General features: G+C 42.1%; 1 protein-coding gene across 12 annotated transcripts in view; it reads right to left on the reverse strand.

Annotated features, from left to right (window-relative positions):
• Positions 1-26,787, reverse strand: part of SVIL (supervillin) — a 229,085-nt gene that overhangs the window by 55,964 nt on the left and 146,334 nt on the right. For 9 of the 12 annotated variants that reach the window (XM_034987201.1, XM_034987197.1, XM_034987200.1 and 6 more), the window contains 8 exons: positions 24,647-25,301; positions 9,471-9,551; positions 6,350-7,246; positions 5,823-5,993; positions 5,092-5,126; positions 4,464-4,525; positions 4,050-4,189; positions 1,851-1,946 (listed from right to left, as the gene is read on the reverse strand). In XM_034987201.1, the coding sequence (XP_034843092.1) occupies positions 1,851-1,946; positions 4,050-4,189; positions 4,464-4,525; positions 5,092-5,126; positions 5,823-5,993; positions 6,350-7,246; positions 9,471-9,551; positions 24,647-25,301 (2,137 nt within the window). The remainder of the gene's footprint in view (positions 1-1,850; positions 1,947-4,049; positions 4,190-4,463; positions 4,526-5,091; positions 5,127-5,822; positions 5,994-6,349; positions 7,247-9,470; positions 9,552-24,646; positions 25,302-26,787) is intronic. The other 3 variants (XM_034987194.1, XM_034987196.1, XM_034987202.1) reach the window with 2 other exon arrangements.

Consider the following 26,787-nt stretch of genomic DNA (forward strand, 5'->3'; position numbering starts at 1 on the left):
AAAAAAAAATCAGTGACACAGATAAACACAAACAAAAGCCCGCTGCTAAATTTTGAATATTAACTCTCTTCCAAGCATCACTTAATTCTGAAAAGGACTGGTTTCTCCCTACAGAAATTTAAGACAGGTGTAGGCACTGTTTAGCTATTAACAAGCCTATGAGTAGCAGGGGAGGGTGGGGACACAGGCATTACCAATTTCACGAAGAGCAGAACTTTATCTCTGAATTATTTCCAAAAAGTGAATTTCTTCTTGAAGGAACTGAAGTCAGCTTGGATATACTTTATCTTAGAGAGACAGTGTATCAGTGGTATCAACCACAAATCAGGCCTAGGGAATCCCAAGACATTATCTATGGCATGTCTAGATATTATCTAAATATGTGGTTCAGGGGCGCCTAGGTGGCTCAGTCGGTGGAGCATCCGACTCTTGGTTTCGGCTCAGGTCATGATCTCAGGGTCATGAGATCGACTCCCCTCCCCCCCGCCCCCCTGTCAGGATCTGCATTCAGCACAGGGTCTGCTTGAGATTCTCTTTCTCCCTCTCTCTCTGCCTCCATCACCCACTCCCGCTCTCTCTCCCTCGCAAATAAATCAATCTTTAAAAAAAATAAACATGTAGTTCAGAGGTATTCTTTTCATTTTATAGAACTAGGAAATAATATAGTCATTCTGTCAACAACATATCTGTAATAAGGAGTTTGGATTTTCACTTGCTAAACACAAATGGATCGATTTTAAAGATTCCTTCCCTCCTTCAGTGCAGCATTTTCTCTCATAGCTTTCTACCAGTTTTCTAAAAAGTACTTAGACCTGTAACTCCCAGCACCTTGAAAAGTGAAGGACATTTCAGGTGCTGTTAAATCCCTCCAGATTCCGGGTGGAGGAGAAGGCCTCCTGTTACCTGGTCACGGTTGATCTTGGAAGATTTATGACAACGTGGATTGAGGCCACTGGTAAATCCAGTTCTCAAACCCAGCGGACAGTACATTCTGTTTTAACTCCAAGTAATCACCAATTCACAAGTTGCCCCAGACTAAAGAGCAGTGTCAGCGTTCCAGGGCATCATGAAGATAGTAACAAAGGGAACCTGAGTCTCACATGTTTCCGAGGTGTAGTGTGGAGAGAGGAGAGTAACGGCCACCTACTTTCCTGGACAGAACCCTGCTTCTGGGTGGGGCCAGATCTATTTCTGCACTGCCGTTTGATTTCTTTTAATCTTATTTTTGGCCTTTGTGTTTTGGCCCCTCGCGGTGAAACAGGGGATACCTACATGCCGTAAGGCCATACTTTCAAAACACCGCAGTTCAAAGCTTAGTAGTAAAACATCTAAGTTCAGACACCATAAACGATTATTGTCTCAATCCCAAAAAGTCATGGCCTCGTCTCTCTATATGTTAGAAACAGATAAGGTTGTTTCTAGCGTGTATTTATGACTACAAGTGCTTACAAAAACCGGGGTATTACTGGAATTCCAACATTCATGTCGAATCCTCATTTTCCTATTAACCTTTATTAAGTGCTAGTAGTTTAGATGGAGGATGAAATTTCTTAGAGATGACCGTGATTATGAAAAACAGAAACAAAACAAATGGACGAGTGAGTTAGTGCGATCCTAGTTCCAGTACATGATGTGAGCAGGGAGATGAAAGGTTTCCTCATGCAGGCCTACATGAAGTTAGCAGTGTCTCTCTCTCTTACTACGACAAAGCAAAATGGCACCCATCCCCACGGCAACTCGTTGCACTGACTCGTTTCTCAAACACACGAAAGGCATTCAGGATTATGAGATGCATCTGCTATCTCGGACCTTTGCCCTGAGGGCCACATGCAGCTACTTCTGTCCGGTACCTGGCAGGCTGTACAGTGCTCTTAGCTACACTGGGACTAGGAAGTCTTGCCATTACAGGCTGGGAGGCCACAGAGCGCGAAGCAGGGATAGGTTCACTTTAAAGACAATTGCCAAAGAAGGAACATTCATGAGGAGAGAGAAGAAAAGAAGCGTTAAAGGAAAACATAGTTTTAATTCAGAAACAGTAAATAAATATTTTAACAAAATTATTTACTAAGTATTCTGGGGGAAATTACAAAAGAACCTGAAAAGCAATTACAAACTTAGGAAATAAGAGACACAGGTGACGCAAAGTGAATGGAGTAAGATTAGGTTTTTAAAGCTTGGAAAGGATTTACCCTGACTTCAGAATAAATGTCCTGATTTTGAAAAATAACTTAAGAAAAAGCTAGTATCAACCACCAGAAAATCAGTAGATTACGCTCATGTTTTAGAATGTTGTTCTCAATCTGTTTTGTAAAAAAATCAGTATCCTCATATAACCTACATGCACATCAAAGTAGCTTCAGGGAGCCCTACAAAGGTGATAATTTTTGTTTATATTTACTGTTTTGCTCCCACGAGTAGTTGCTTCTTGGTATACAACAGCCCCTCAAACATTAAAAAACCGAAAGAGCCGACCTGCTCAGAGTTCCTAATGAGCATAAGAAGTGCTACTCCACAAATACACCACGAAGCTCGGAGCGCCTGGGTGGCTCAGTCGTTAAGCGTCTGCCTTCGGCTCAGGTCATGGTCCCGGGGTCCTGGGATCGAGCCCCACATCGGGCTCCCTGCTCGGCGGGAAGCCTGCTTCTCCCTCTCCCACTCCCCCTGCTTATGTTCCCTCTCTCACAGTGTCTCTCTGTCAAATAAATAAATAAAGTCTTAAAAAAAAAAAAATGAAAGAAGTGTTTCTGTGTTAACTAAACTCCCGAGAGCACAGGCACACCCCAGACAAATATGGGGCCAGTGAGGCTATGGGTCAAAACACGTCCTCCCTTGGGGCGCCTGGATGCCTCAGCGGTTGGGCGTCTGCCTTCGGCTCAGCTCATGATCCCAGGGTCCTGGGATCGAGCCCCGCATCGGGCTCCCTGCTCAGTGGGAGGCCTGCTTCTCCCTCTCCCACTCCCCCTGCTTGTGCTCTCTCTCTGTCTCTGTCTCTCTCTCTCTGACAAATAAATAAATAAAATCTTTAAAAAATAAATAAACAGGGGGGCGACTGGGTGGCTCAGTCGTTACGCGTCTGCCTTCAGCTCAGGGTCCTGGGATCGAGCCCCGCATCGGACTCCCTGCTCCGCGGGGAGCCTGCTTCTCCCTCTCCCACTCCCCCTGCTGGTGTTCCCTCTCTCGCAGTGTCTTTGTCAAATAAATAAATAAAATCTTTAAAAAACAAAAATACACCACGAAGCTGACGAGCAGCTGGGTAAGGACATGAGGGAGTTGCTCGGACAGCAGGGCCACAGGTGTGGGCTGCGGCACAGACACCTCTTGGGGTGTCCATGGCCTGAATGAGACGAACGTGCTTTCTCTGGGAAGACCGTGGGTGTGTCCAGCGGAGGCATGGAAACAACAGTTAAAAAAAGTCTTCACTTGATTGAAGCAATTATCTCTGAATGAATTACTTAGGGAAATTCATTCTGAACATACTGGAACAGACTGCTCAAGTATGGAATGTCATCAAACTTCCAAGGAAATTTTTAAGTTTTTTGGTGATTATTTAAAAACAAAAACAAAAACAAAACAAAAAACCTCAAACCCCTTATCTTTTTTGAGGTATCTGCTGAAGTATTTATGGATGAAATGCTATCTGGGGTTCACCTGAAAACAAAGCAAGAGGACAGGGAAAGTGGATGGGGTGTGGGAAGAGCAAGACTGGCCAGGCTGCTGACCGTTGAAACTGGGTGGTCAGTACACGGGGGCTCATTATATTAATCTCATGGTTTACATTTTCCATTGTAAAAAAGATTAAGAAAGGCACAGACCAAAAAAATTAAAATTCCTCTTGAGGTTTTTCTAGGAGATACAATAGGCAAAACACCCCATTACAAAGTTCAGAGAGACCACAGTAAGGAAAATCCCAAAGAACCAAGGTCTCTGTGGCGTCTAACCAAACCATCTCCTGATCGCTTCATTGTTACTTAAAAGGCTTTAAATCTTTTTTTTTTTTTCCCCAAGAAGACATTTCAGCTGAGGCCACGAGGTCACGAGGGGGGACTTACGTGGCTGCAATGGCCACTTCCTCGGTGGTAACGGGCTGGGTGTGGGATCTGTCCTGTAGCCGCCGTAGTCTTTGTTCCACGGCTGCATTTCTGGAGCGTCGCTTTGGAGCGTTTTTCTCATCAAATGATTTTTCCATTTCCTAGGATCAGAAACAATGCGGAATCCTTATACATATGAGGAAAGGACACTGGGGCCGCAGTGTCTCTGCTCTGTTCCCCTAACAGGGCCCCCGGGAGGGACCCCCCCGTGAGGCTCACATCATTCTCAGAAGTGTGCACCTGTGTGGTGTCAGCAGGGGTCACACCAGCCAGGGGCTCAGAGAGAAGCACGTGGGCTGGGGCAAGGGGGGCCGGAGGGGCCCCGTGCAGGGAACAGGGGGACGGTTTCGCTTCAAGCACTTCGGCACACCTTACCCTGAAAAGCAGCCTCTTGGCAGCGACACTCAGCTTGGCTCGTTCGTCTACCTTTTCTTCATCTGTAAAAGGCCACAAAATAAAAACTGAACATCATTAGAAAAATGTAGGTGAAGTCTCTGAAAAGTCTCCCAAGGCTGCCCTGGAAATCCTTTGAATATAAGAACGGATGTACCAAAAATTACAATTGGCAATATTTTCCCCTTGGAGGGATCCCATTCTTCTGCTCAGTGAAAAGGTGCTAATTTCCATTGCAATTAACCAGACAAAACTCTGTCTGGACAGGAATTTTCTATGACGATATTTGAACAATTGAAGTTTAAGAATAGATTTTATGCAAGGAATTTCTCTTCTTTATTGTTACACAGTAACAAGAAATTAACAAAAAGCTGCTGCTTTAGCCAATCAGTTGTTTTAATATTATTCATTCCACAGTTCTAAGTCTCTCAAAAATAGGGAAAAGCTCACCTGAGAATCTCAACTAGGTTTTATTAGACTCACAGAAAAAAAAACCTGTGGAAAAGAAATCGGTATGCTCCATAATCTCATCCTCTCAAAGAGCAAAACCTACGGAAACCTAATCTGGGTGAGATGATAGAGAAGCGGCAAAAGGAAAACAGATACTTGCCCTCAGCAGTTGGCATTTCTGAATGCGAAGCAGACCTAGGAAAGACATTAGGCAAATAATAATAACAAAAAATTAGCCGGTGGGAATAGAAGATCTAAATAAAACATCAGATTAAAAGTTAAAGTAAAAACAAAAGTAAAAATTCAATTGAAATCTTTTAAAGAATATCATCCTGCTAGCAATTCTCGTTACAGGTGTTAATGGACACGGTGGAGTGTGTGGGCACACAACCCAGCCAGGTGCACATCTCGTGGAGACAAACCAGAACCCAGTGTGACTTATTAAACACGACTGGTCACTTTGTAGACAAACCTCATCATCTCTATGCATAAGCATAGGATCGTATAAAACTCAGATATGACAAATAGACATTTATAAAACGAATATAAAATCCCTAGTTCTTTGCACTGGAAAATCTGGTGAATACTCACTGTGGATTCTAATTTAACGAGGGCATAAGAAATGAAAAGGGGTAAATGAAGAAAAATAATGTGTCTCACTTCTTACCATCTGAATGCAATGTAAAACTGTATTGGGATACTGTTGTCACGGGCCGTGTTCTTTAAAAATACATGTATACAAGCCACATAAGTATCTCTTATAGATTAGATGGAAGAATGATGAAATCGCCACATCCCATTTAAACAGCGCCAGGACCATCACTGTGGGAAAATCCCATATGACTGCTTTTAAGTTCCTAGACTACAGAACTACACATCACGCATGCCTACCTATCCGATTCCTTTCGTTCTGCTGAGGTTATAGGTTGAGTTCTAAATCTCTCGGAAGTTTTCCTACTTTCACCAGGAGAAAAATAGCGTCTTGGTTTCCGGGACCCTCTTTCCCGTTCCACACCGGTAGGCAAGCCAACGCCTTCGGTTGACCTCTCCACCCGGGATTGGCTTTTAGAGTCATCAGGAGGGAGTGTACAGAAGGGAAAGGAGAGACAGAGAGAGAGAATAAAGCAAAGGTTTATGCATCTCAGTGAGGCAAGGCCCAGACACCGCCAAGTCCCGCTGCATGCCCCGACCATGCACTTAAAGGAGGCGGAGATTCCAGCGACCCAGTACTGTAGCTCCCCATTAGTAGGCAGAAGCAGAATGGTAGTTTTTGAGCCATTTCCTGTACGGTCTGCCCTGCACACTGGTGAGCTAAGCTAACATGACTCAATGCAGGACACACCACAAGTTGAGAAGTGAATAATTCTGCCAAGGACGTGCAAGTGACACATCAGGAGGATGTTTGGAACATCACCTACAGTTCGGGTTTCTTGTTGGCATTGACAGACTCCAGAAATGCATTTCGGAGCTGGGCGACAGACACCTTCATGTCCAGCATGCCGACGTCCGGGGGGGGCCCTTCAGCTTTGGAACTCTGCGGCTCTGGTTCTTGCCTGGACGTGGGGTCCTTACACTTCAGGGCCTGCAGCTGAGGGGGGCCCGTGTAGTCAGACAGGGAGCGGGTGAGGACCTTGCGTTTCTTCGTCAGGCCTTCCTTTCTGTGGCCTGTCACCCTGGCATCTTGGGACACGGGCTGGCTCTGAACATATAAAACCACTTCTTGTCTGCTGATCCTTTCCGTGGGTTGTTGCTGAGCTGCAGGCGGGGGCGACAGACTCTCTGGTTCCTTCTGATGTTCTGAGGTGACTGTGCTCACAGCAGGCTTGCCGAAGTCTTCGTTTCCAGAGGGATCTTCGTGGCTTCTCGTAGGCCCATGATCCTCCAAAGCCAAAAGTGATTTCCTGCTTTTCTCGAGAGCTTCAGTGAAGAGCGTATCTTCCTCTGCTTTCGATTCACAAATATGGAGAACTGGGGTATCCCTTCTCTCACTCTCTAGAACCTTCAAGGTGGGAGGCTTTCTGACATGCTGGGTGGCTGACCCCCCCCAGCTGCATTCAGATAAATTTTCTGGGATCTCTGAGGTCACCAGCGTGGCCGTGTGAATGGGGTCTGCCGGTTGGACATAGCCTCGGATTGGCTGTCCCGTGGAGCTGGCTGCCTTGCTCGAGACCCTATCGAAGGCCGAATTTTCTGACTGAAAGGATGAGCAATGGACGGGCACTGGCTGATGTCTCCTCTGAGTGAAGGGCTCGGAGGCCACCTCGGGGCTGCTTCGAGCACTCTCCTCTTTCACCATTTTTTCTCTAACCTTAACTCTTTAAGAAAGAAAAAGGATTTAAGTTGCAAAGTGCAGTAACTGCTTCAGGGGGAGAAAGCATGCGTGGACCATAGATTACCCGTGAATGGAAATCCACCCAAAGGCAGAAGCACTGGTGACAGTGCATTTCTGGTGGTTAATGTCAGAAACCCACTGCCTGCCGGATGAACGATTTCGAGTTTCCAAATGTGCGTACAGACGTCAGTGTGGCGCCAAACTCACTCCGCCCTCCATAAAGCTGAGATGGCTCGGATGCCATCCTGGGTGAGAATGGATGCCTTCTGACTGAATGACCAGAAGCCATGGAAAAATCCATTAATATACAACAACAGCATGCATGAGGGCACACCAAGGCTGTTGGTGGGAATCCGTAAACCCTCCACCCATACAGGCCTTGCGTGTGGACTCTGGGGGGAGTTTCCAGGTACACACACACCTATTGACCAAATGTGATTTCACTGTCCCCTGGAAATGTAAGAACATTTGTGATTTTTTAATTTTTTTAATTGAGCTCCAAATACAGCAAACAATCACCCCTTTCAAGCACTCAACTAAACATTCCCAAGCTTTTTCATGCAACGCAGACTGTATTCATTCATTCCTAAGACATGTGACCAGTTTGGACATCATTACTACTAACCATTGTCGCACCAAGAAGACTGTTAGAGAAAAGATATTTGTTGAAAGAACTAACAGACTAAACGTTTTCTTCCCTTTGGAATCGCTATTGGACCCTTAGTTAAAAACTCATGTGAAGAGAGATTGCTCTCGTTTCTAGGGCTATTTAAATATCTGAGAGCAAAACTGAAATCCAGTTTAAAAGCTACAGCCCTTTTTCTATCACTGCAGAAGCAAAGTAGCCAAGAGCTCTGGCCAGGGGCACCTCAGAGACCTGGATTCAAAACTGGCTCACCCAGTTCTAGCTGTGTGGTCTCAGGCAACTTACCTGGCTCAGTTGCCTTGTTTTTAAATGGAAATCGTAGTGACAAAATGTAATGTGATGTTGGCAAAGCACTTGGATGGCTTAGTACTAAGTACTCTTAGCAAAGAGTAACCATTTAATAGTGTTAGCTGGTACTTATCTTTGCTTTCTGAAATGCCACATAGTGAGAAAGGAGAAACCATTGAAGCTGTTCAAGAATGGATTACTAATTGGCAATAATCCTTAAAAAGTAAAACACATTTTTGGAGTGGGAAAAGTGATTTCTTGGGGGAATATAAACCTTCATGTACTGAAGATTAGTCAGCAAAAATAATTATTTATGACAGTTTTGGAAGAGAATAATTCCTTAAATGACAAATGCACCCTGCTAAATTTGATATAAACTCCTACGTGTTTTTCCACATCAGATACAGGATATCTATGTATATTTCATTAACAAAAAATCAAAGACACACATAAAAGGCAGTTACCATGAACAATTCAGGAGAAAAAAAAAAGCATTCTGAGTTGTTATTTTTCCCAGAGACTAGCCAGTGTTGGAGGTTTTCATATTTATAAGCTTTGTTAATCAAAAGAAGACTGAAATGTGGTTCAAGTTCTCCTGTGGAATGTGTCCTTCTAATCAGAGACAATCTGAATGTTGTCCTCAGCTGAGAACAAAGTGACTATTAGAAACTCAGTATATGGGTGCTTTGTCCTGCCAGAGACTTAGTCATTCTCACTCCTTCCGCCTCTCCCTGCCCCCAACCTTAAAAATGAAATGATAGTTTTTTTTTTTTTTTTGTCTGCCTTTAAAACCACATGCCCTAAGTGCAACTGGTGAAAATTAACTATTGGTTTAGGGACAAGGAGACGTGACAAGGAGGAGGTGGAAGCGCTGGGCGGAGGGGGTGTAGACCAGATGGGACACTAGCTGGTTAGTTAGTGTGACTCAAGAGGAGAGCAACCAAGAGGCTCCTCACAACTGCCCCCACTTGACGGTATGCAGGTTGGTTTGAAAGGAGAGAAGCAAGAAGCGTCATCAAAAAGATTTCCAAAAAGAGGAAAAAAGAGGAGGGGGGAATACTATTAGCAGGGATTAGGGCGATCGGAGGCGAAAAGCAAAGGTTCAAAAAGTAACTTCCAGCAGCCCCTTGTGAACACATCATTTTCAAATGCACTGCCATTAACAGAGGGCAAGAAGAGAGTTAGCATTTGGTAACGTGTGGGACAGCAAGGCAAGTCAGCAGGGAAGAAGCACTCACTACACATAAGCCAAGAGGTTCAGCTCGGGATATACCTGGAAGGCCAGTTGATAAGAGAAGGTGTGTCCCCTTCGGAATCTTTCTGGAGAAACCACTCATGTTTGGGTTTCCCGGTACTATTATGTACAAAAGACAAAACTTCAGATGATTTCTATTCGAATGTCAACACATGTACAGACAATTATAATTTAAAAACCGAAGGCTGGTTTCTGTTAAGACTAATCCTGGCTTTTGAAAATGTATAAGCACATTTTGTCATGGGGTTTACACATTTACTTCATGAAACTCCCAAGGACATGTGGCTCCTTACTAAACTCAAGAGATAGAAATAAATCTATCCAAAGCCACCACATAAAGTGTTTTCCAAGTAATCTGAAAGTATTAGGAGTCTGTTATAGTCACACTTGCCCCACATACACCAGACAATTTTCTTGTAAGAAGTTGGATTAAATGTCAACTCATCATCTATAAGTTTTGTCAAGGGACATGGGTAAATAGCCAAATACAAAGATAGTATCCGTGCAAAACAATACATATTAAATAAAGGAAATCAATAAAAAGAAATTCAATGAGATCATATCTTTAATTGCTCTTATACATTTTCCTTTTACATTTGTCACTGAATAATGCAACCAACGTAACAATGACATAACCAATACTAATTCAGGTCAATTCGATAAATGTTGAGTTCCTACTATGTATGAAACACTGAACTAGGCTCTTAGAAGTAACAAAGGTGACTCAGGCATCAACCCAGCCATTAAAAAAGTTACACTATGGCAGGCAAGATAACATAAGATTTACACATTCATTCCTCGACACATGATCAGATATAACACAAAGCTGAATGTGATGAAGGAAATTTATGCCAGGCTGAAGATATTTTAGAACAGGCCAGAAAAATCCTGTGATAACCACATAAAGCAGGACACAGGAGGAACAAACTACTGATGTGCATCATCTTACGATGTAGACAGAATGTTTACCAGCTCAAGACCATACCAACTTATTTGTTAAGAGTTTTTCAAATACTATGCTAGAAACACATTTTAGCTCAAAGCAATTTCCAAAAATAAGAATAATAATTATAATAAAATAATCTTCATTTTCTAAAAATCATTTTAGTTCAAGTTTTAGTTTAAGCTGACAGGCAAGAATCAGTCTATAACCACTACTGTATCTTTTGCTGTGACCACTGAAATCTGTCATATTCTAGGCTTGGATATCCCCCTGTCTTTCTACACCCGAACCTGTCGGCCTACCTCCCTATCCCCAGCATTACAGCAATTCAGTCTGTAGTGAGCAAAAAATTCAGATGTATGGAAAGCTGTTTTATTTCCAACTATAAAAGGTCTAATTTCTCAACATTCATTTAAACATAGGAATAGTTAGCCTACCACTTGCAGCTAAGAAAGGAGGCGATTACTCTAGCACAGGATATAGTGGGAGAAGAGGGAGCAGCAGATATATTTGCTATTGAAAACCACCAAGTTAATATAACTAATATGCCTACCTCACAAAATTATTTTAAGACTCAAATGCGTCTTGTATAATAGGATGCTTTATAAACTGTGAAGTGCTACACAACTTCCCGAACATGACTTTCATTGATAAGACTAGAACTTGGTCAGCACTGCAAAATAAATAGATAGATAAAAAAAATACATACATACATACATACAATAAAAATTATCAGGGGCTTGTTTAAGAATATGTTGGGTCAGCATCTGAAAAGTGAAACTCATACACAGACATGGGAGGCTTGCTGGGCTCCATTTATTCATTACACCACCAGTGAGAAACTAGCCAAAAAACCAAGTAACTATGTGCATGGTAGCAAATACTGAATTTTTGACATTTCATGTATAGTACGTATGAATGTAATGAAAAAGAACTGCAAGTAGTGAAGGCATCATGCCAAGAATGTGGCAAGCCCTTTCAAATGCTCCTCCTCTCCTTCCTTTTTCATAGACAATATCCTACTGTATGTCTCTGAGTTACTACTTTTATATTGTAAAGTGATGAGTCATACAGAGTCTTAATTCAGAAGACATGTGATTTTAAGGAACGTGGGTCCAGCCTCAACCAGAAGGTCAAGTTTGTCTTGAGTAAATTTACATCAGGAGTGATACAGAACAGTATTTCGCAAAGTAAGGCACTAGGATCCTTGATGTTGGCTGAGGCACTTACTTGGGTGATATTTTCTGCCATCAGAACCAGAAAAGGAGAAGGGATGGGGAGACACCTAATCTGAACTGGACACTTTCTGCCCGCAGGCTGTTCTGGGCACGCCTCACCCACTGACTTGCAGCATGTGCTCACTCCTCGGTCCTTCTTCGTCACCCACGAGCAGCATCTGCTATAGGCGATCCCTCCCTTCACCTGGTTCAGCAGCCTTCTTGGTCTCCTCCTCCCCCCACCATGTGTACCTCTAGAGCTCAGGGTGCCCAAGATGGGCTCCTCTCCTCCTCCACTGACATTCAATGCCTTGATGTTCCCATCTGGCTTTCACTTCCACGCTGACCTTCACTTCAATTCCGACTCCTGGACTCCACTGGCCACTTGACTCTTCCATTTGGATATCCAGTAGACATGTTAAGTACAATATGTCCAAAAACTGAACTCTTGATTTCCCTCCAAAGTCAACTTGCACGGGAACTTTCTCTAGTTCAGCAAATGGCAACTCCTGCTTCAAGTTGCCCCAGCCAAAAAAATCGAGATTCCCCTTTGATTCCTTGGTTTCTTTTACACCCCACATCTAAGCTATTGGCAATTCCACTAGGGACTTTCAAAACCTAACTTCTTTCCTCCCCTCTGCTGCTGTCATTCTAGTTCAAGCCACCACCATCTCTCACCCAGATTACTAAGATGACTCCCTAATTATTCTACTTGTTTTCAACCTTGCCCACCAACACTCTATTTTTAGCTTAGCAGCCAGATTGGTTATTCCTCTTTTCCATCCCTTCTATGGCTCTATACATCATTTAGAGCAAAACCCAAAGCCCTGGTGATGGGTCCTCCCTGATCTGCCCACCCCTCCTCCCCACAGCTCTCACACCTCCTCTTCCCCTCCCCCCATGCTCCTGCCTCACCAGTGACTGGGGCCTCCTCAAAAGCCCATGCATGGAGTCCACTCAGGCCTCTGCAGATGCTACTTCTGCCTGGGCCCTCCACCCCAACGGCTGCATGGCTGCCTCACTTTATGTAGGTCTCTGCTCAACTATGATCCTATCAGAGAGCCCTCCCTAACCACTCTCTATCAAAATAGCAACTGCCAGTCGTTTTTCTCTCTCCCTTCAGTGAATTGCTTGAATTTTCTTCATAGCACTTACTACATCTGTCATGATGCATGTTTATTTGTTTGCTGTCTTTCTCACTAGGGGAGATGAGCTTCTTGACAAAAGACTGTTGCATCATCAGCACCAAGAACAGTGTGTGGGAAAGAGCAGGTCTCGATAAGTATTTGTGGGATGGATGAACTGTTGAATGATTATCTCCACAACAACCCTCAGAGATACTCTTATACTCATTTTATAGATAAAGAAAGGAAGGTACAAAAAAATGCACATTAACTGGCCCAGATCACAAGCTGGTAAAGAAAGGCTGGGACCTGAACCCAAGTGTTGTAAGACCCCTGAGTCTCTATCTTCTCCTCCAGCGCTACTGGATTCCAATTCTGGAAAATGAACGGATAATGAATGAGCAACCCCTCCCTGGCTTGAGTGAGAAATGATGTAGTTGGGGTGCCAGTGTTCACGTGTTCTGGGGCTAAGCAAGGAAGGCACCAAGGGCGTCCTGGCCACAACCACAACCCTGACTGGATGGTGGTCTCTCAGCTCTGCCTGTTCCACCTTCAGCAGAGAGCCTAGAAATTTCCTGTAAATCCTACAAAACCCAATTATCTTCTTCCTGTTTTTTTCTACAAATGCACAATGTGAAGTCAAAGGAGTCTGGCAGTGAAGAGCAATTTGGCTCAGAGGGCACTCACTGCTGAGGAGGGGGTGGGAGGGGGGTGCAGGGGCCCAGACTTGGCAAGGTGCGTGAGACCTTGTCTCCTTCCCCCACCAAAACAATCTGTAGCAGAAGATAAGTGTAAGAACCAACCATCTGGAAACGAGAAAATTCATGGGAGGGAGAAACTGGGAGCAGGTGATACTGGGTGTTAAGTGGGAGGAATCAGAAATACTCTGAGGCCCAAGGGACTATTGTAGCTTGACTGGGTCTCTTGGCTGTCCCTCATCCTCTGGCACACATAGAAAATGATAACGTGACATGACACCTACTTCACAAAACCTGATTCCCACTTTCACAGGCACTTTTCAGGCTCAACATCACAATAGCTAAATATCCACTAAACATTCATTGATAAATATTCATGTATTCGCTATGCCACAGGGGCAATGCCCACATCAGGGAAAATAATTTTAGCATGCACACCTGACTTCCTTGCACGCTGAGTATTCACTAGGAAATCTGAAATTTAAAATCAGCTCTGTATGAACTATCTTGTAAGTTTAAATCTCAACCGCTTAAGAGGGATCTCTTCTCTGACAATATTATAAATGGTTGACATTAACATTTCTCCAATGATTAAAAAAATAATAATTTCGGGGCGCCTGGGTGGCTCAGTTGGTTAAGCGACTGCCTTCGGCTCAGGTCATGATCCTGGAGTCCCGGGATCGAGTCCCACGTCGGGCTCCCTGCTCAGCAGGGGGTCTGCTTCTCCCTCTGACCCTCCTCCCTCTCATGCTCTCTGTCTCTCATTGTCTCTCTCGCAAATAAAGTCTTAAAAAAAATAAAAAATAAAAAAATAATAATAATTTCATCAAATTCTTATAGGACTTCTTCGGAATTGACAAGAACAAAATACTCAAGGACTTTGATTTTATATATTCAAAAATCTAAAACTGTAGTACAGAAGACAGGTTATTGGTTTGCAGGACCTGGTGGTGGTGGCGAGGGTTGACCACAAAGGCACACAAAGGAATCTTTGGGCTGATGGAACAGTTCTGTATCTTGACTGTAGTGATAGTTATACAACCTTATATATTTGTCAAAATTTACAGAATTTCATTAACAAGGGTGAATTGTACTGTATAAAATTATACTTTAATAAAAATATCTTAAAAACGTAAGACTTGTAAAAATTGTAATTCAGTGTCCCTTCATAATTTATTTAGACAACAGTTACAGTTAAGGGATTTACTTTGACATAGATGTTTAGCGCAGTTAATGGAATTTTTAAATTCAAATATCTCTTTTCATCTGTTAAAAGCAAAAACTATATATAAATAAATAAATAACAAATGAAAATGTGGGCCAGACACAGTTCCACAAAATCTATTTTGGATCTTCTTCTTTCTCTCCTTCAAATTTTCTCCCCAAAGCCCAAAGAGGCTGAGAAACCTGAGAGGAGAGCAGAAAACAGCCCAGAGTGGTCACTCTGAAGTGTTGACCTTGGTGGAGAATCCAAATTCTTCCTTTGAATTAAATGCATGGCTCCCAAAATGGTGAATCAAGGTCTAAAACTGAGCTGGCCAATTCATAGGCACTCCAAAACTATGGAATATAATGGAACGTTGTAGACCAAGTTTTCCATACACTCTGACTCTCAGACTGACAGGTGGCTAAGGGATGTCCAAACTCAGATTGAAAAGTCTATCATTTCGTAAGAGTACAAAATTTATTTCTGGGGCTGAGGGGCCATTGTTTTTGGAGAAATAGTAGAATATCAGGTGTGCTTTAAAAAATAATAACAAAAAAGAGATCATATCTGAATAATGGCACATAAGGCCTTAGGTTCATTTTCTTTCTTTAAATATTAAATCGATGTTGTTATTTAATGCAGTGTGCCTTAATGTTATGCTCAGCTACTTTTAATAATTAAAACTTAGTTTAAAAAAATGAACCAAGTGGGAAGGGTTGGCTTGGTACAACAGAACGAGTAGCATGTGCGATACCATTAGGCTATGGCCGCTAACTTAGGTCCTTGCAAAGAGAGTCAACGATCAATGGTGGACAGAGGCACAGTGGCGATGTAAACCTTTTCTATCTCAACTGGAGTAATGGTTACATGTTTCCCAAAACTCACCAACCTGCATCCTTAAAATATGTGCATTTTGATGTGAATTATATCTCAATTAACAAATATGCCACTGTTGGATTATAAAGTAAGGATTTCCTGGGGTGCCTGGGTGGCTCAGCTGGTTAAGCATTTGACTTTTGATTTCAGCTCAGGTCATGATCTCAGGGTCGTGAGATCAAGCCCTATGTTGGGCTCACATGCTGGATGTGGAGCCTGCTTAGATTCTCTCTCCTTCTCCCTGTGCCCCTCCCCAGAAAGAAAGAAAGAAAAAAAGAAAAGAAAGAAAGAAACACATAAATAGTGAGGACTTCTTGAGTAATGAAAATCTAGAAATACAGAGTCTTCTTGGAGCAGAAGCATGATAAACATGTGAAATAACCAATTTCTTCCAGGTTCCCTCTGAACCAATCTCAGTACCGAGTGCCTAAATGCTACAGCCTCCGATGAGAAAGCACAATGACAGAAGGTATGTGCACACAGGTAGAACTATCTAGAAAAGCACTGGAGTTTGAGGAAGGTGCCATGGGGGCCTCCCAAAGTGGCTCAAGCTTCTAGTTTCCAGCTGGATTTGGATTTTCACATCTCCCCCTTGGATTCTAACCACCCCTGCTAGAATGAAGTGATCCAGGAACTTGGCTCCCTTAGTCGTGAGACTAACCTAGAATCAGCCATTCAGAACTGGAGACTGAGTTCACAAGGCCCCAAAAGCAGCCTTTTTTTTTTTTTTTCCCCCACATCATGATGCCCACTCATAGTTGAACAATATTTATGAGCACACTGACTCAAGATCATATCCAAGAACTCTAACCTCAGACAAAGCGGAAAGAGCCTTGTCATATGTAAGTGCTACTCAGAGTGTGTTCTGCTGATTGGTGTCCCTGGCCCATGATTGTATCAAAGATCTGGAACAGAGTGGAGATGAACAACGTCACTAAGCTTACTGTTGAGTTCAGCTGACATTTTGCTCATAGCATGATGTTCTTGATGAAGGAAAGGACCCATGATTTACATTCGGCTGCAACCCTCACAGGTTATGGGCTGATAAACCATTTGCAGATTGACTCTTTCAAGTAGCACTGTTACAGTTTGGTGACATTTCCAAGAAAATACAGAAAACAACAGAACATTCATTCAAAAATGATTGACTGAGCCACTCGGTATGTGCTAGATGTTGGCAGTAGCAGGGAAGGAAACACGAAAATGACTAAGACAGGGCAAGTACCCTTTGTGTAAGGCCTGTACTAAAGTAACGCTATCATTGAGATCATCCTTCCCAATCTTACGGATTGGCATAACACCAAATTCATGTTGCCATGTTTGGGCCATCCTGACCAGAACTGCTAAATCTGGGTAGGTCAGCCTTGTGTGCAGGCAGTAAGGCAACTGAATGTCCCTCCAAGAGGTACAGGTAAGCTGCATTTGTGAGACACCTCAGAAATTCAAGATCCCTTTCTCCTCTTCCCTTTAAGCAGAATCATCATCAACGAGAAGCCAGGTTGGTAACCTTAGGGCTCCCTATGCCAAGCCAAACTTCAGCCTTCTAACTGTGCTGGGAAAATGACCATCTGATAATGAGAAGAACAGAAAGAACAGACTGGTTTGAGAGTCTAAGCGCCAGAGAATGCGTAAGAGATTCCAAAAATGATTCTAGTTTCTCTTAAGACAGGGAGAAGTTTATAAAAACTTGGAAAGGTCAAGAAAGCAGGGCAGACAGGAAAGCAGACTCTCTGGATATGTTCTCATTTGTCAACAGCTCAACTAGAAGGAGATACCCAGATGTAATCTGAGCACTGCAGAACATGGTGGACCAATACTATTTGTGCTATTAACAGGTTCCCTTTCAGTACTATACCCCAAGATTGGACCAGCCATTTTGGCAGCCACATAAAGAATTTGTTATCAACTGAAACTCTTAGGTCTCTTTCTCATGAACTGCTATTAAATCAGGTTTCCCCAGTCCTGAACTTGTACACTGATTCTCCCCCCCTCTAAGTACAAGACTTTATTAAATTTCATCTTGTTAGTTTCCAACCCAAGCACAGGTAACGTGCTCTCTTCCCTCTCATCTCCCTTCCTGCTCCATCCCTCCTTCCACTCTCTTCCTCACCATCACCAAACTTGTTTACAATCCCTCCTCCAGAAATCCGATCAGCCTATCATATCCAGATTATCTGATGAAATGCCAAACAGGACCAAGTTAATGACGAAGGCCAACCTGGAGGCACAGACTTCCTTATCTCATGCCTGGGTAGCTGCAACCAACATGTCAGTGGCCTTCCTGACTGGAAGCAACTCTCCTTCAGATCAACGGTCCATACTCCTCCAAAGCCATCTTTCTAAAACGCAGAATCAATCATCCTTGCTTTAAAATGCTTCAGAAGCTTCCCATTATCCACAAGGCAAAGGCTAAATGCCTTTGTTATGTCATCTGAGGTGCTCTATGACTGCTCCCCACCTGGCCCTCAGCCTCATCCCACCCCCGCCTCCTAGGTCTTCACTGGGCATTGGGTGCCTTTGTGCTGGGAGCAGCCTCCCTTCCATGGCTAGCAAACTCACCAACCACATCCTTAAGGACTTGGTTCAACTGTGACCATTTCTCCACGGAGGAAAAGTTAATACTCTATCTTCGCATTCCCCTGGCATCCAACCTTGATCTCTAGAACCTTATTTATCCTATCATGTTATAGTTATTTCCTACACTTTTTTTTTTTTTAAATATAGCCAGCTACGAGCACAGTGCCTTACACACAGGAGACCCAATATAATTTTCTTCAATGATTAGCTAAACTATCTCAGAGCTAAAATTAATCCATAAATCAATACCTATGAGGTATGCAGAGATACATGGATGCCCACTGTGTTTGACCTCTCCTAAATTACAAGTTTTCATTTTGCTAATAAGGGCCAAGTTTTCAAGGACCTTATATAAATCCACATAAACTGTTTCTCTAATACCTCTGGTCTTTCCTAAAAATCTCTGACCCTCAAAGGGCAAAACCAGCAAACTCTCTTCTCCAGTGTGTTGGATAATAAAATGGACATAAATAAGGGGGGAGCAGAGAACAATGGGAAGAACAGGCAGATGCAGGGAACTTGACTGAATGAATGAATGGGTGATGGACGAGGGTCTCAACGTTGTCAAAGTAGCCATATGGTCTTAATTCAATTCTTTACTCTTTAGTTTTTTCACATATAAAATCGATTTTTAAATAATCTCCAGGATTACTTTTGTTTCTAAGAATTCAAAATTCTTTAACATTGAGTATCTATTCTTGTGAGGGCTTGGGGTGAGCCAGCTCCCCATAGGGCAGAGGCCACTCCCCTGGGAGAGGGCTACGGGGTCACTGGGGACAAGAGTAGAGTGAGAGGTTGACCTTCGGTATAACAGAACTTTCTTATGATGTGGCAACTGGCTAGCAGAGAATTATATTACCAGGAAACAAGAACTCAACCCTAAGTTGTCATAGAGGTCGGGAGTTGCTCTTGGTTTGTATCCCTAAGTCTGTAATGACAGGTTTTAACTCCCTATAACGCCTAAGAGTCAACATACTAAAAAGTGCTTCCTGCTGCTACAGTGAAGTCTAATCCAGCCCAGCAGAATTAGCTTCACCCTGTGGGGGTCCAGCTCGAATTATAAAACAGTATTCAGCCGAAGACGACGAAGACGAACGGTTATTAACTTAGGCATCTCATTAAAATGAACAGTTTATATACTCCAAGTTGCTTGTTTGGAAGAAGAGCTAATGACTGCTTTGTGGGTCCACGCAGGCGTGCAAATGTGCAAGGGCACACACACACGGCACAGCTCTGCACTTACAACCTGGCAGACGTCTGAATTTTAGGACATGCTAGCTAGGGTTCTGGGTGATCTATTCATATTTAATTCAATGAACAGAAATTGGTACTTGCCAGTGAGAACAGAAGAAAAAGAAAAAAACATGGGAATGAGTTAACCATATTTTAACAGTCAAAAGCTAGTAGAGCAGGGTGAAAAGATGTTTGGGGTAGAGGGGCTAAAAGGTGAAAAGAGTTTCAACCCATTTCGAGATCTGCGAGAGTACCTGGAGGTCTCTTCTTTGGAGACCTAGGTCTTAGAGACCTAGGTTTTCCAGGACACCTGCCCTGACCTGGATCCTGTGTTAGGAACACTCCTGCCCTGGGGGGTGGGGTGGGGACGGGGGTGGCGGGGGGTGGGGGGGGTGGACAGGGGCTGAGACAGGAATGCCTACAGCCAGAGACCGCTTTCTCCCTCCCTATCACTCCCTTGTGGACATTTCTATCAGGCAGGTTAAAAGACGTTTGACAAGGAAAACAATGAGCTTGAGGCTCTGAAGACAGTTTTTAGGCTGAACCTCTCCCTGGGAGCTGAGCAAATACAATCAGTGACAAACTACAAGGGCATAGCCTAAGCCCCTTTGCTTCTCAGTTGGCTGACTCTGCTTGTCAGCAGGTCTCGGAAAATGGCACTGTGGAGGCTGCCCCGGGCTATCTTCCTGAGCCGATCCACAGGTCTCATGTCACTAGACCGCGGTCCAAAGCACCACTGACCAATGGCGGCTCTCCAGGGGTCAAATTTCAGGGACGGCTCTACATACCATATTCATTTTCTAATGATACAATTTGCTAAGTGGGAGAAGGAGGGGCAGGGACAGAAGTGGAGTCAGGAAACAAACGGGGTTTTCTAGAATGGATTACCACTGGGAAACAAGGTATAATTTTCTTCTTTGCCCAATACACAGGTCACTGAGAACAGGGAGTCACAGGAAAACAGCAGGTGTGGGGCTCAGGTAGTGAGTTTCTGTTACTCACAGAAGTAACAAATATGGTGCATTTCTTTTATTTTTATTAACTAAGAAATATAAATTCAGCATTCAGGATTTCTATTAGTAACAGGAGCTCAGATTTTTAAAAATTTGAGTAATCCGGGCACCTGGGTGGCTCAGTCCCTAAACATCTGCCTTCGGCTCAGGTCATGATCCCAGGGTTCTGGAATCAAGCCCCACATCGGGCTCCCTGCTTCAAGGGGAGCCTGCTTCTCCCTCTCCCACTCCCCCTGCTTGTGTTCCCTCTCTCGCTGTCTTGCTGTCAAAGAAAGAAAGAAAGAAAGAAAGAAAGAAAGAAAGAAAGAAAGAAAGAAAGAGAGAGAGAGAGAGAGAGAGAGAGAGAGAGAGAGAAAGAAAGAAAGAAAGAAAGAAAGAAAGAAAGAAAGAAAGAAAGAAAGAAAGAAAGAAAGACTTTAAACAAATTTTTGAATAATCCACAGGCCCCAGATCCCTTTGAATTTTATTCTAAAATTCACAATGGCTGAATTAACAAAGAATGGTTCCTATCAGCAAAACTCCCTCTCTAGAAAACACAATTCTGAAATTCAAAATTGAAGGGGCTTGGCAGGATTGGGGAATGGGGATTAGGAGGTGTCTTAGGCTCTATTCTGTGAATATACATATTCTCCATTTGTTTCAGAATGACGTGTTTACCTGAACTCCCTGTCAGCTATAGGATTTCTGAGCTAAAGACCCTGTGACATATGTATTTCCTTAATCATATAAATGTTCAAATGAACATTAAATAATTCTAATAAATTTAAACTTACTGCTCAGCCTTCAAGACTGTTATGAGCTTAGAATGCTCTTAACTGTATAATGACTATTCCGTTTGTACATGTGTTAGTGTATATGAATACATACAAAAACCATGCATGTGATGTCTGGTTCATAGTTGAATTTTTAGGATACCATAGGAAGTCTTTTTTTTTTTTTTAAGATTTTATTTATTTATCTGACAGAGAGTAGAGCCAGAGAGCACAAGCGGAGAGAATGGCAGAGGGAGAGGGAGAAGGAGGCTCTGCACTGAGCAGGGAGCCCGATGTGGGGCTCGATCCCAGGCCCCTGGGATCATGACCTGAGCTGAAGGCAGATGCTTAACCATCTGAGCCACCCAGGCGCCCCAAGGAAGTCTTTGATGGTGTATTCGTGAGTGACACATTCATATATAATTAATGAAAAAAAAAAAAAACAGCCTCTTGCTAGTGAGCACAAAATAAAATGATGAAATGGGAATGAGTTAATTCAGAGATTAATAGTCCCAATACTTGGCAGAGCTAGGTGATGAGAGAGTATAGTACACCACAAATACATGTAGTATAAAATAATTTCATTATCTGTAGACAGTTTTTTTGGTTACTCCTTAATCTCCCTAAACTTTTCTGTTACTTATTTCCATATTGGATGACATTGCATTTTCATTTATGGTTATTCAGACACTGAGATTTCTTTGGTTATTGTTATAATTCACAAAGTATGTTTTGTCTTTCTTCCTCCCAAATGGAAATCAGACAACAATGGCTTTCTGACACCCAAATTTCCTGGCTCTAGAGAAAGGATATCTATGCAGAATATTAATTCATTTAAATCCATCTTTGCAAGATGAATTGCTGTAGTCATTACAAAATAAATCCTTTTTTTTTTTTTTACAATACAGTGCTATATTAGTTTCAGGTATACAATATAGTGATTCAACAATTCCATACATTACTCAGTGCTCATCATGATGAGTGTACTCTTAATCCCCATCACTGGTTTCACCCATTCCCCCCCACATCCCCCCACCCAAACATCAGTTTGTTCTCTATAGTTTCTATAGTTAAGAGTCTGTTTCTTGGTTTGCCCCTCCCCTCTTTTTTCTTTGCTCTTTTGTTTTGTTTCTTAAGTTCCACATATGTGTGAGATCATATGGTATTTGTCTTTCTCTGAGTTATTTCACTTAGCATTATACTCTCTAGCTCCATCCATGTTGTTACAAATGGTAAGATTTCATTCTTTTTTTATGGATGAATAGCATTCCATTATATATATATACACACACACACACATATATATATATATACATACATATATACACACACACACACACACACCACATTTTCTTTATCCATTCTCCTATCAGTGGACACTTCGGCTGTTTCCATAATCTGGCTATTGTAAATAATGCTGCTCTAAATGTAGGGGTGTATGAATCCCTTTGAGTTAATGTTTTTATATTTTTGGGGTAAATACCTAGTGCAATTATTGGACTGTAGGGTATTTTTAACTTTTTGAAGAACCTCCATGCTGTTTCTTCTATCTTTATTTATCTTTTAATGTCATACTTGTTATACATTATGTTCCATCCTTTTTAATGTAAATATATCTCAGTATTTTCTGAATATATATATGAAATGATTTGTGTTTCTCTGCCTCTAAATCATAGAATTGCATGCCTTGAATGGCTTTAAAAAAGAGCACGTGCCTTTTTTAAATTAAAAAAAATACATAAATAAAGCATGTGCCTCCTCAAGAATTCCTTTACAATTTCTTAGTTCTTTTAATCCTCTCTTTGTGAAAGTCAAGTGCTAAGAGGCTGAGATTAGGCTTATGGAAACTTCCAAGTAATATGCTTCTTCAAATAATTGAGAAAGAAATACCTCTTAAAATTTTACATTATAGATGTTTTTTAATATTAAGATTTTAATTCACACAAAACTATTAAGTATCCTATCTTTTTACCTGGAGCATTCAACCAAGTTTTAGTTATTATTAAACTGATTCAGGATCTCACTGAGGATCTATTATATGTGATCTAGATGACTAACCTGGATGCCATGTTAACAACTCAAGTTTTCATAATATGGTAATCAGAAATTAGTCTCTGAATTTTCTTTAAACACATGTAATTGTAAATATCTAATTTCCTTTCTAAATTGGACTGTCAGCTTTCTTTACCCTGTTTACAAAGCACATGAAGAGTTTGCTTTGATAGAGACTAAGGCAAGAACACTTTTTCTACTATGAAATACAGGTTTCCCAAACAACAGACTTTCATTTCAAAATAAGAGACAACAGGTCACAGTCCCAAAATTTCAGAGTCCAAAGGCTTAAACAAAAGCCTTCAGGACCCCATATCAGGTTTTATAGTACTTAATTCTCTAAGATGCTAACATCTCTAAATATATTAGAGTGAATAATCAACTAAGTAGGGACAGGTCTTTGACTCAATAAACTTGAATAAGTAAAATGATCTGTTTTACTTATATTATTGCCACCTAAAGAGGCCCACATTTACCGCTCTGTCCTAGTGTGAAATAAATAGGAGTATTTCCCAATACTTCTTCTTTCCTTTTTTTTTTTCCCCCAGAATAAATTTGCTTGATCCTCACCTCTCTTCAATTCACCTGGGAAGCCAATGCCTATTTGGACTGAAAATACTTAGGAGTCTACCTAGACAATTGCCCCAAACTTTAAAGTAGGATATTTAAGTAAAGTGCATTTTGAATATGGTCATCACATTTACTGAATTTAAATATTTAAATCTTACTTAAATTTAAATATTTAAATTTAATTTAAAATGAAAATTTAGTTCAAATTTAGAAATTTAAAAAAATTATTTTAAATTAAGAAATTTATAATTTTATTTTCAATTTAGAAATTTAAATTTAATTTAAATTTAGAAATTTAAATTTAGAAATTTAAGTTTAGGAACAAATATTCTCTTCTGGCATTTGAGTTTCTGATTTTATACCTTTTCTGATTTTCCCAAATGAGAGCTGTTGTCTTTGTGTATGACAATTCTTTTTAATGAGGTGCTCTTCTACACAGCTGTTTTCTCAGCATGTTGATATACTTGCATAGCTATATGTTAAGGTTATATTCAGGGTATATTGCAGTCATACTTCATATCCTAAACTGAGATCCTTCCACTGTGTTAGTGGTGGTCCTTCTGCTTTGTGATTTTAAATGACAGCAACAAAACCAATCACTAAGAAGTCGGGTATAATTATAGAGAAACACATAAAGAGAAAGACAATTATTAAAGGCATATAAGAAACATGTAAAAAGAAGGGTCCTGAAGTGAGGCTCCCATGGAAGTGTCCCCATGACACCTGTTCAGCTTATCATTTTTTAAAAAGAAGAAGCTGAAGCTTCCTGCTTAGGCAGAACCTGTTTTGATATTGCAGAAATTTAAAAAACCCTATCTCACCTCTTTCTGCCACCTGCGGAACCCTCCACAGAATGCCAAGGATACCCAGACCCTGACCAGGGGAGGCAAAGCAAAGATGGTAACGCAGCCCAGCGTGGGCTGAACGCTTACCTGGCTCGGGCCTCAGACGGAAGCGGCAGGTCGCCCGCTGAGTGGCTCGGGGAGGCGGGTGGCCGAGGCGAAGAGAGGGACATGCTGTGCATTTGCTTTGGGGACCTTGGCACTTCACTGAAGGTGCAGTCTCGCCCGGGGAACGGAAAGGATGAGGAACTCTCCACCGTGGGGGCCAGGTCACGGGCCTGCCCGGTGGCGCTGGGCTCCTGACCCCGTCTTTGGTTTTCCACGTTGAGCAGCACCTCGGTGTCGGAAAGACCGTCGCCCCCGGGGAGGGCATAGTCCTTGGCTTCGACCACGCAGGGCCTGGAGTACAGAGAGCTCGAATCTTTGCCTGGCTCGGCCTGTCGGTCACCCTTCCCTCCCCTCTTGTCAGCAGCATCAGCATCCTTCCTGGACTTGGTGTATCGGGAGGGCGATTCCGAGTCCGCTTCGGAATCCAGCGCTATCCCGTATTTCTCGGCCAGCTGCCGTCTCCTTTCTGCTTTGTACCGTGCGATTCTCTCAGCTTTGGACTCCAGAGCCTGGGTGTCCATGAGACCTGAACCGCAGGAGGAGTCAGCATGGATGCCCGAGGTTTCGGTGCAGATTTTGGAGCGGGTCTGCTTTTCCACCGAGGAATCCGAAGCGTCTTCCTCTTCATTGGACCGGCCTGCAAGGGGACCACACAACAGAGTTCAAGGACAGATGCACATTTACCGCGCTCTGTTCTGTGCACAGCACGCACCTGCGCGCCCGTGCTGCGGAGGACCCCTTCTCACACAGCTGTACCTAGCCACAGCAACCACCTGGGCTGCAAGAAGTGCGAGACCCGCAGTGAAATCCGCTAGCCCTCGAGGCTCCGCAAGCCACCTACCGCCCCGCCCCCACGGAAGCTCCACTCCTCACTCCCAGCTGGCCGCCTCTTATTTATTTACCTTTCTGTTTTTGAGCTTAATATTTCATGTGCGAGGCCAGAGAATGAGTTCAGAGTCCTCTAGAAAAGATAACAGATATCTAAGCCACTGTAACTTGACAAGTGACAGACTGTGGTTTCACAGGATCTGATACTAACCAGAACGACAATGGGCCATATCTATCTGTAAGTACCAGGTTCTTCATGTGTGTTGTTTTTTTTCTTCTTTTTTTTACAGAAGTGGATTTTTCCAATTGTAGCACACATGCTTGATACAGAAAATGTCTAACATGAAAACATAGGAAGGTAAAACTCTACCAGTAATCACTAATATATAATAATCAATAATAAATTGATAATTTGCCAAACGTAATAGGCATTCCATAACTAATTTAACCATTCTCATATTCCTGGGCATTTACATTGTTTCTAACACTTTTTTTCATTATTTCTAACTTTTAATCAGTCTGATTTTCTGACTACTATCACAACAGATAAAGGTATAATCGCTTTAACAAAAAGTAACAGAAAGACTTGCTAGACTGTCAAGTTGATTTCTATAAAGTTTACATCAATTTACACTTGAATCTGCAATATATGTTCACTTGCAAACATTAAGTGTTCATTTTAAAAATTTCCTTTGATTACTAGAAAAAGAGAGTATGTGCGTTTTTCACTTATTTATTAGCCATTTGTATTACTTTTTTCTTCTCTGGAATATCTGATAAAGCTTATTTAAGCTCTATATCCTATTGATTCATAGTGTCATTTTTATTGGTTTGCATACATTTTTATGAGACCATGAACCTTAATCTTATTCATGAATATTTCAAACTTGTATAATATTCTGTGACGTCTATGTGTAAGATTTTCTTTGGAGTACAGATGTGAATTGTTATGTAGTCAAGTCAATTGATCTGGTCATTTGTGATTTCTCCAGCTGTTTCTGCATCTTGAAAGTCCTTTTTCATTCAGTTTGAATGAAATAGTCACCTATGTTTTCATGTTTTTATTTTCTTAAAATTAATCATGTGATTGGGACTTATTTTTGTGTTTCGTATATGTCCCCTCTCCCACTGCACAATAACCTGTTTTCCCAGTACCATTTTATTAAATAAGTCTTCCCTTTCTCACGAATATGTGATGCTTAAATTATATGATATATAGATACACATTTTACATAATGAGGGTTCATTTCTGGCTATAAATTTTGGTACTCTATTCTTGATTCTTCATGTAATTT

The sequence above is a fragment of the Mirounga leonina genome, unplaced genomic scaffold, assembly GCF_011800145.1.
Source record: "Mirounga leonina isolate KUSES-001 unplaced genomic scaffold, KU_Mleo_1.0 Mir_413, whole genome shotgun sequence".
NCBI lineage: Eukaryota > Metazoa > Chordata > Mammalia > Carnivora > Phocidae > Mirounga > Mirounga leonina.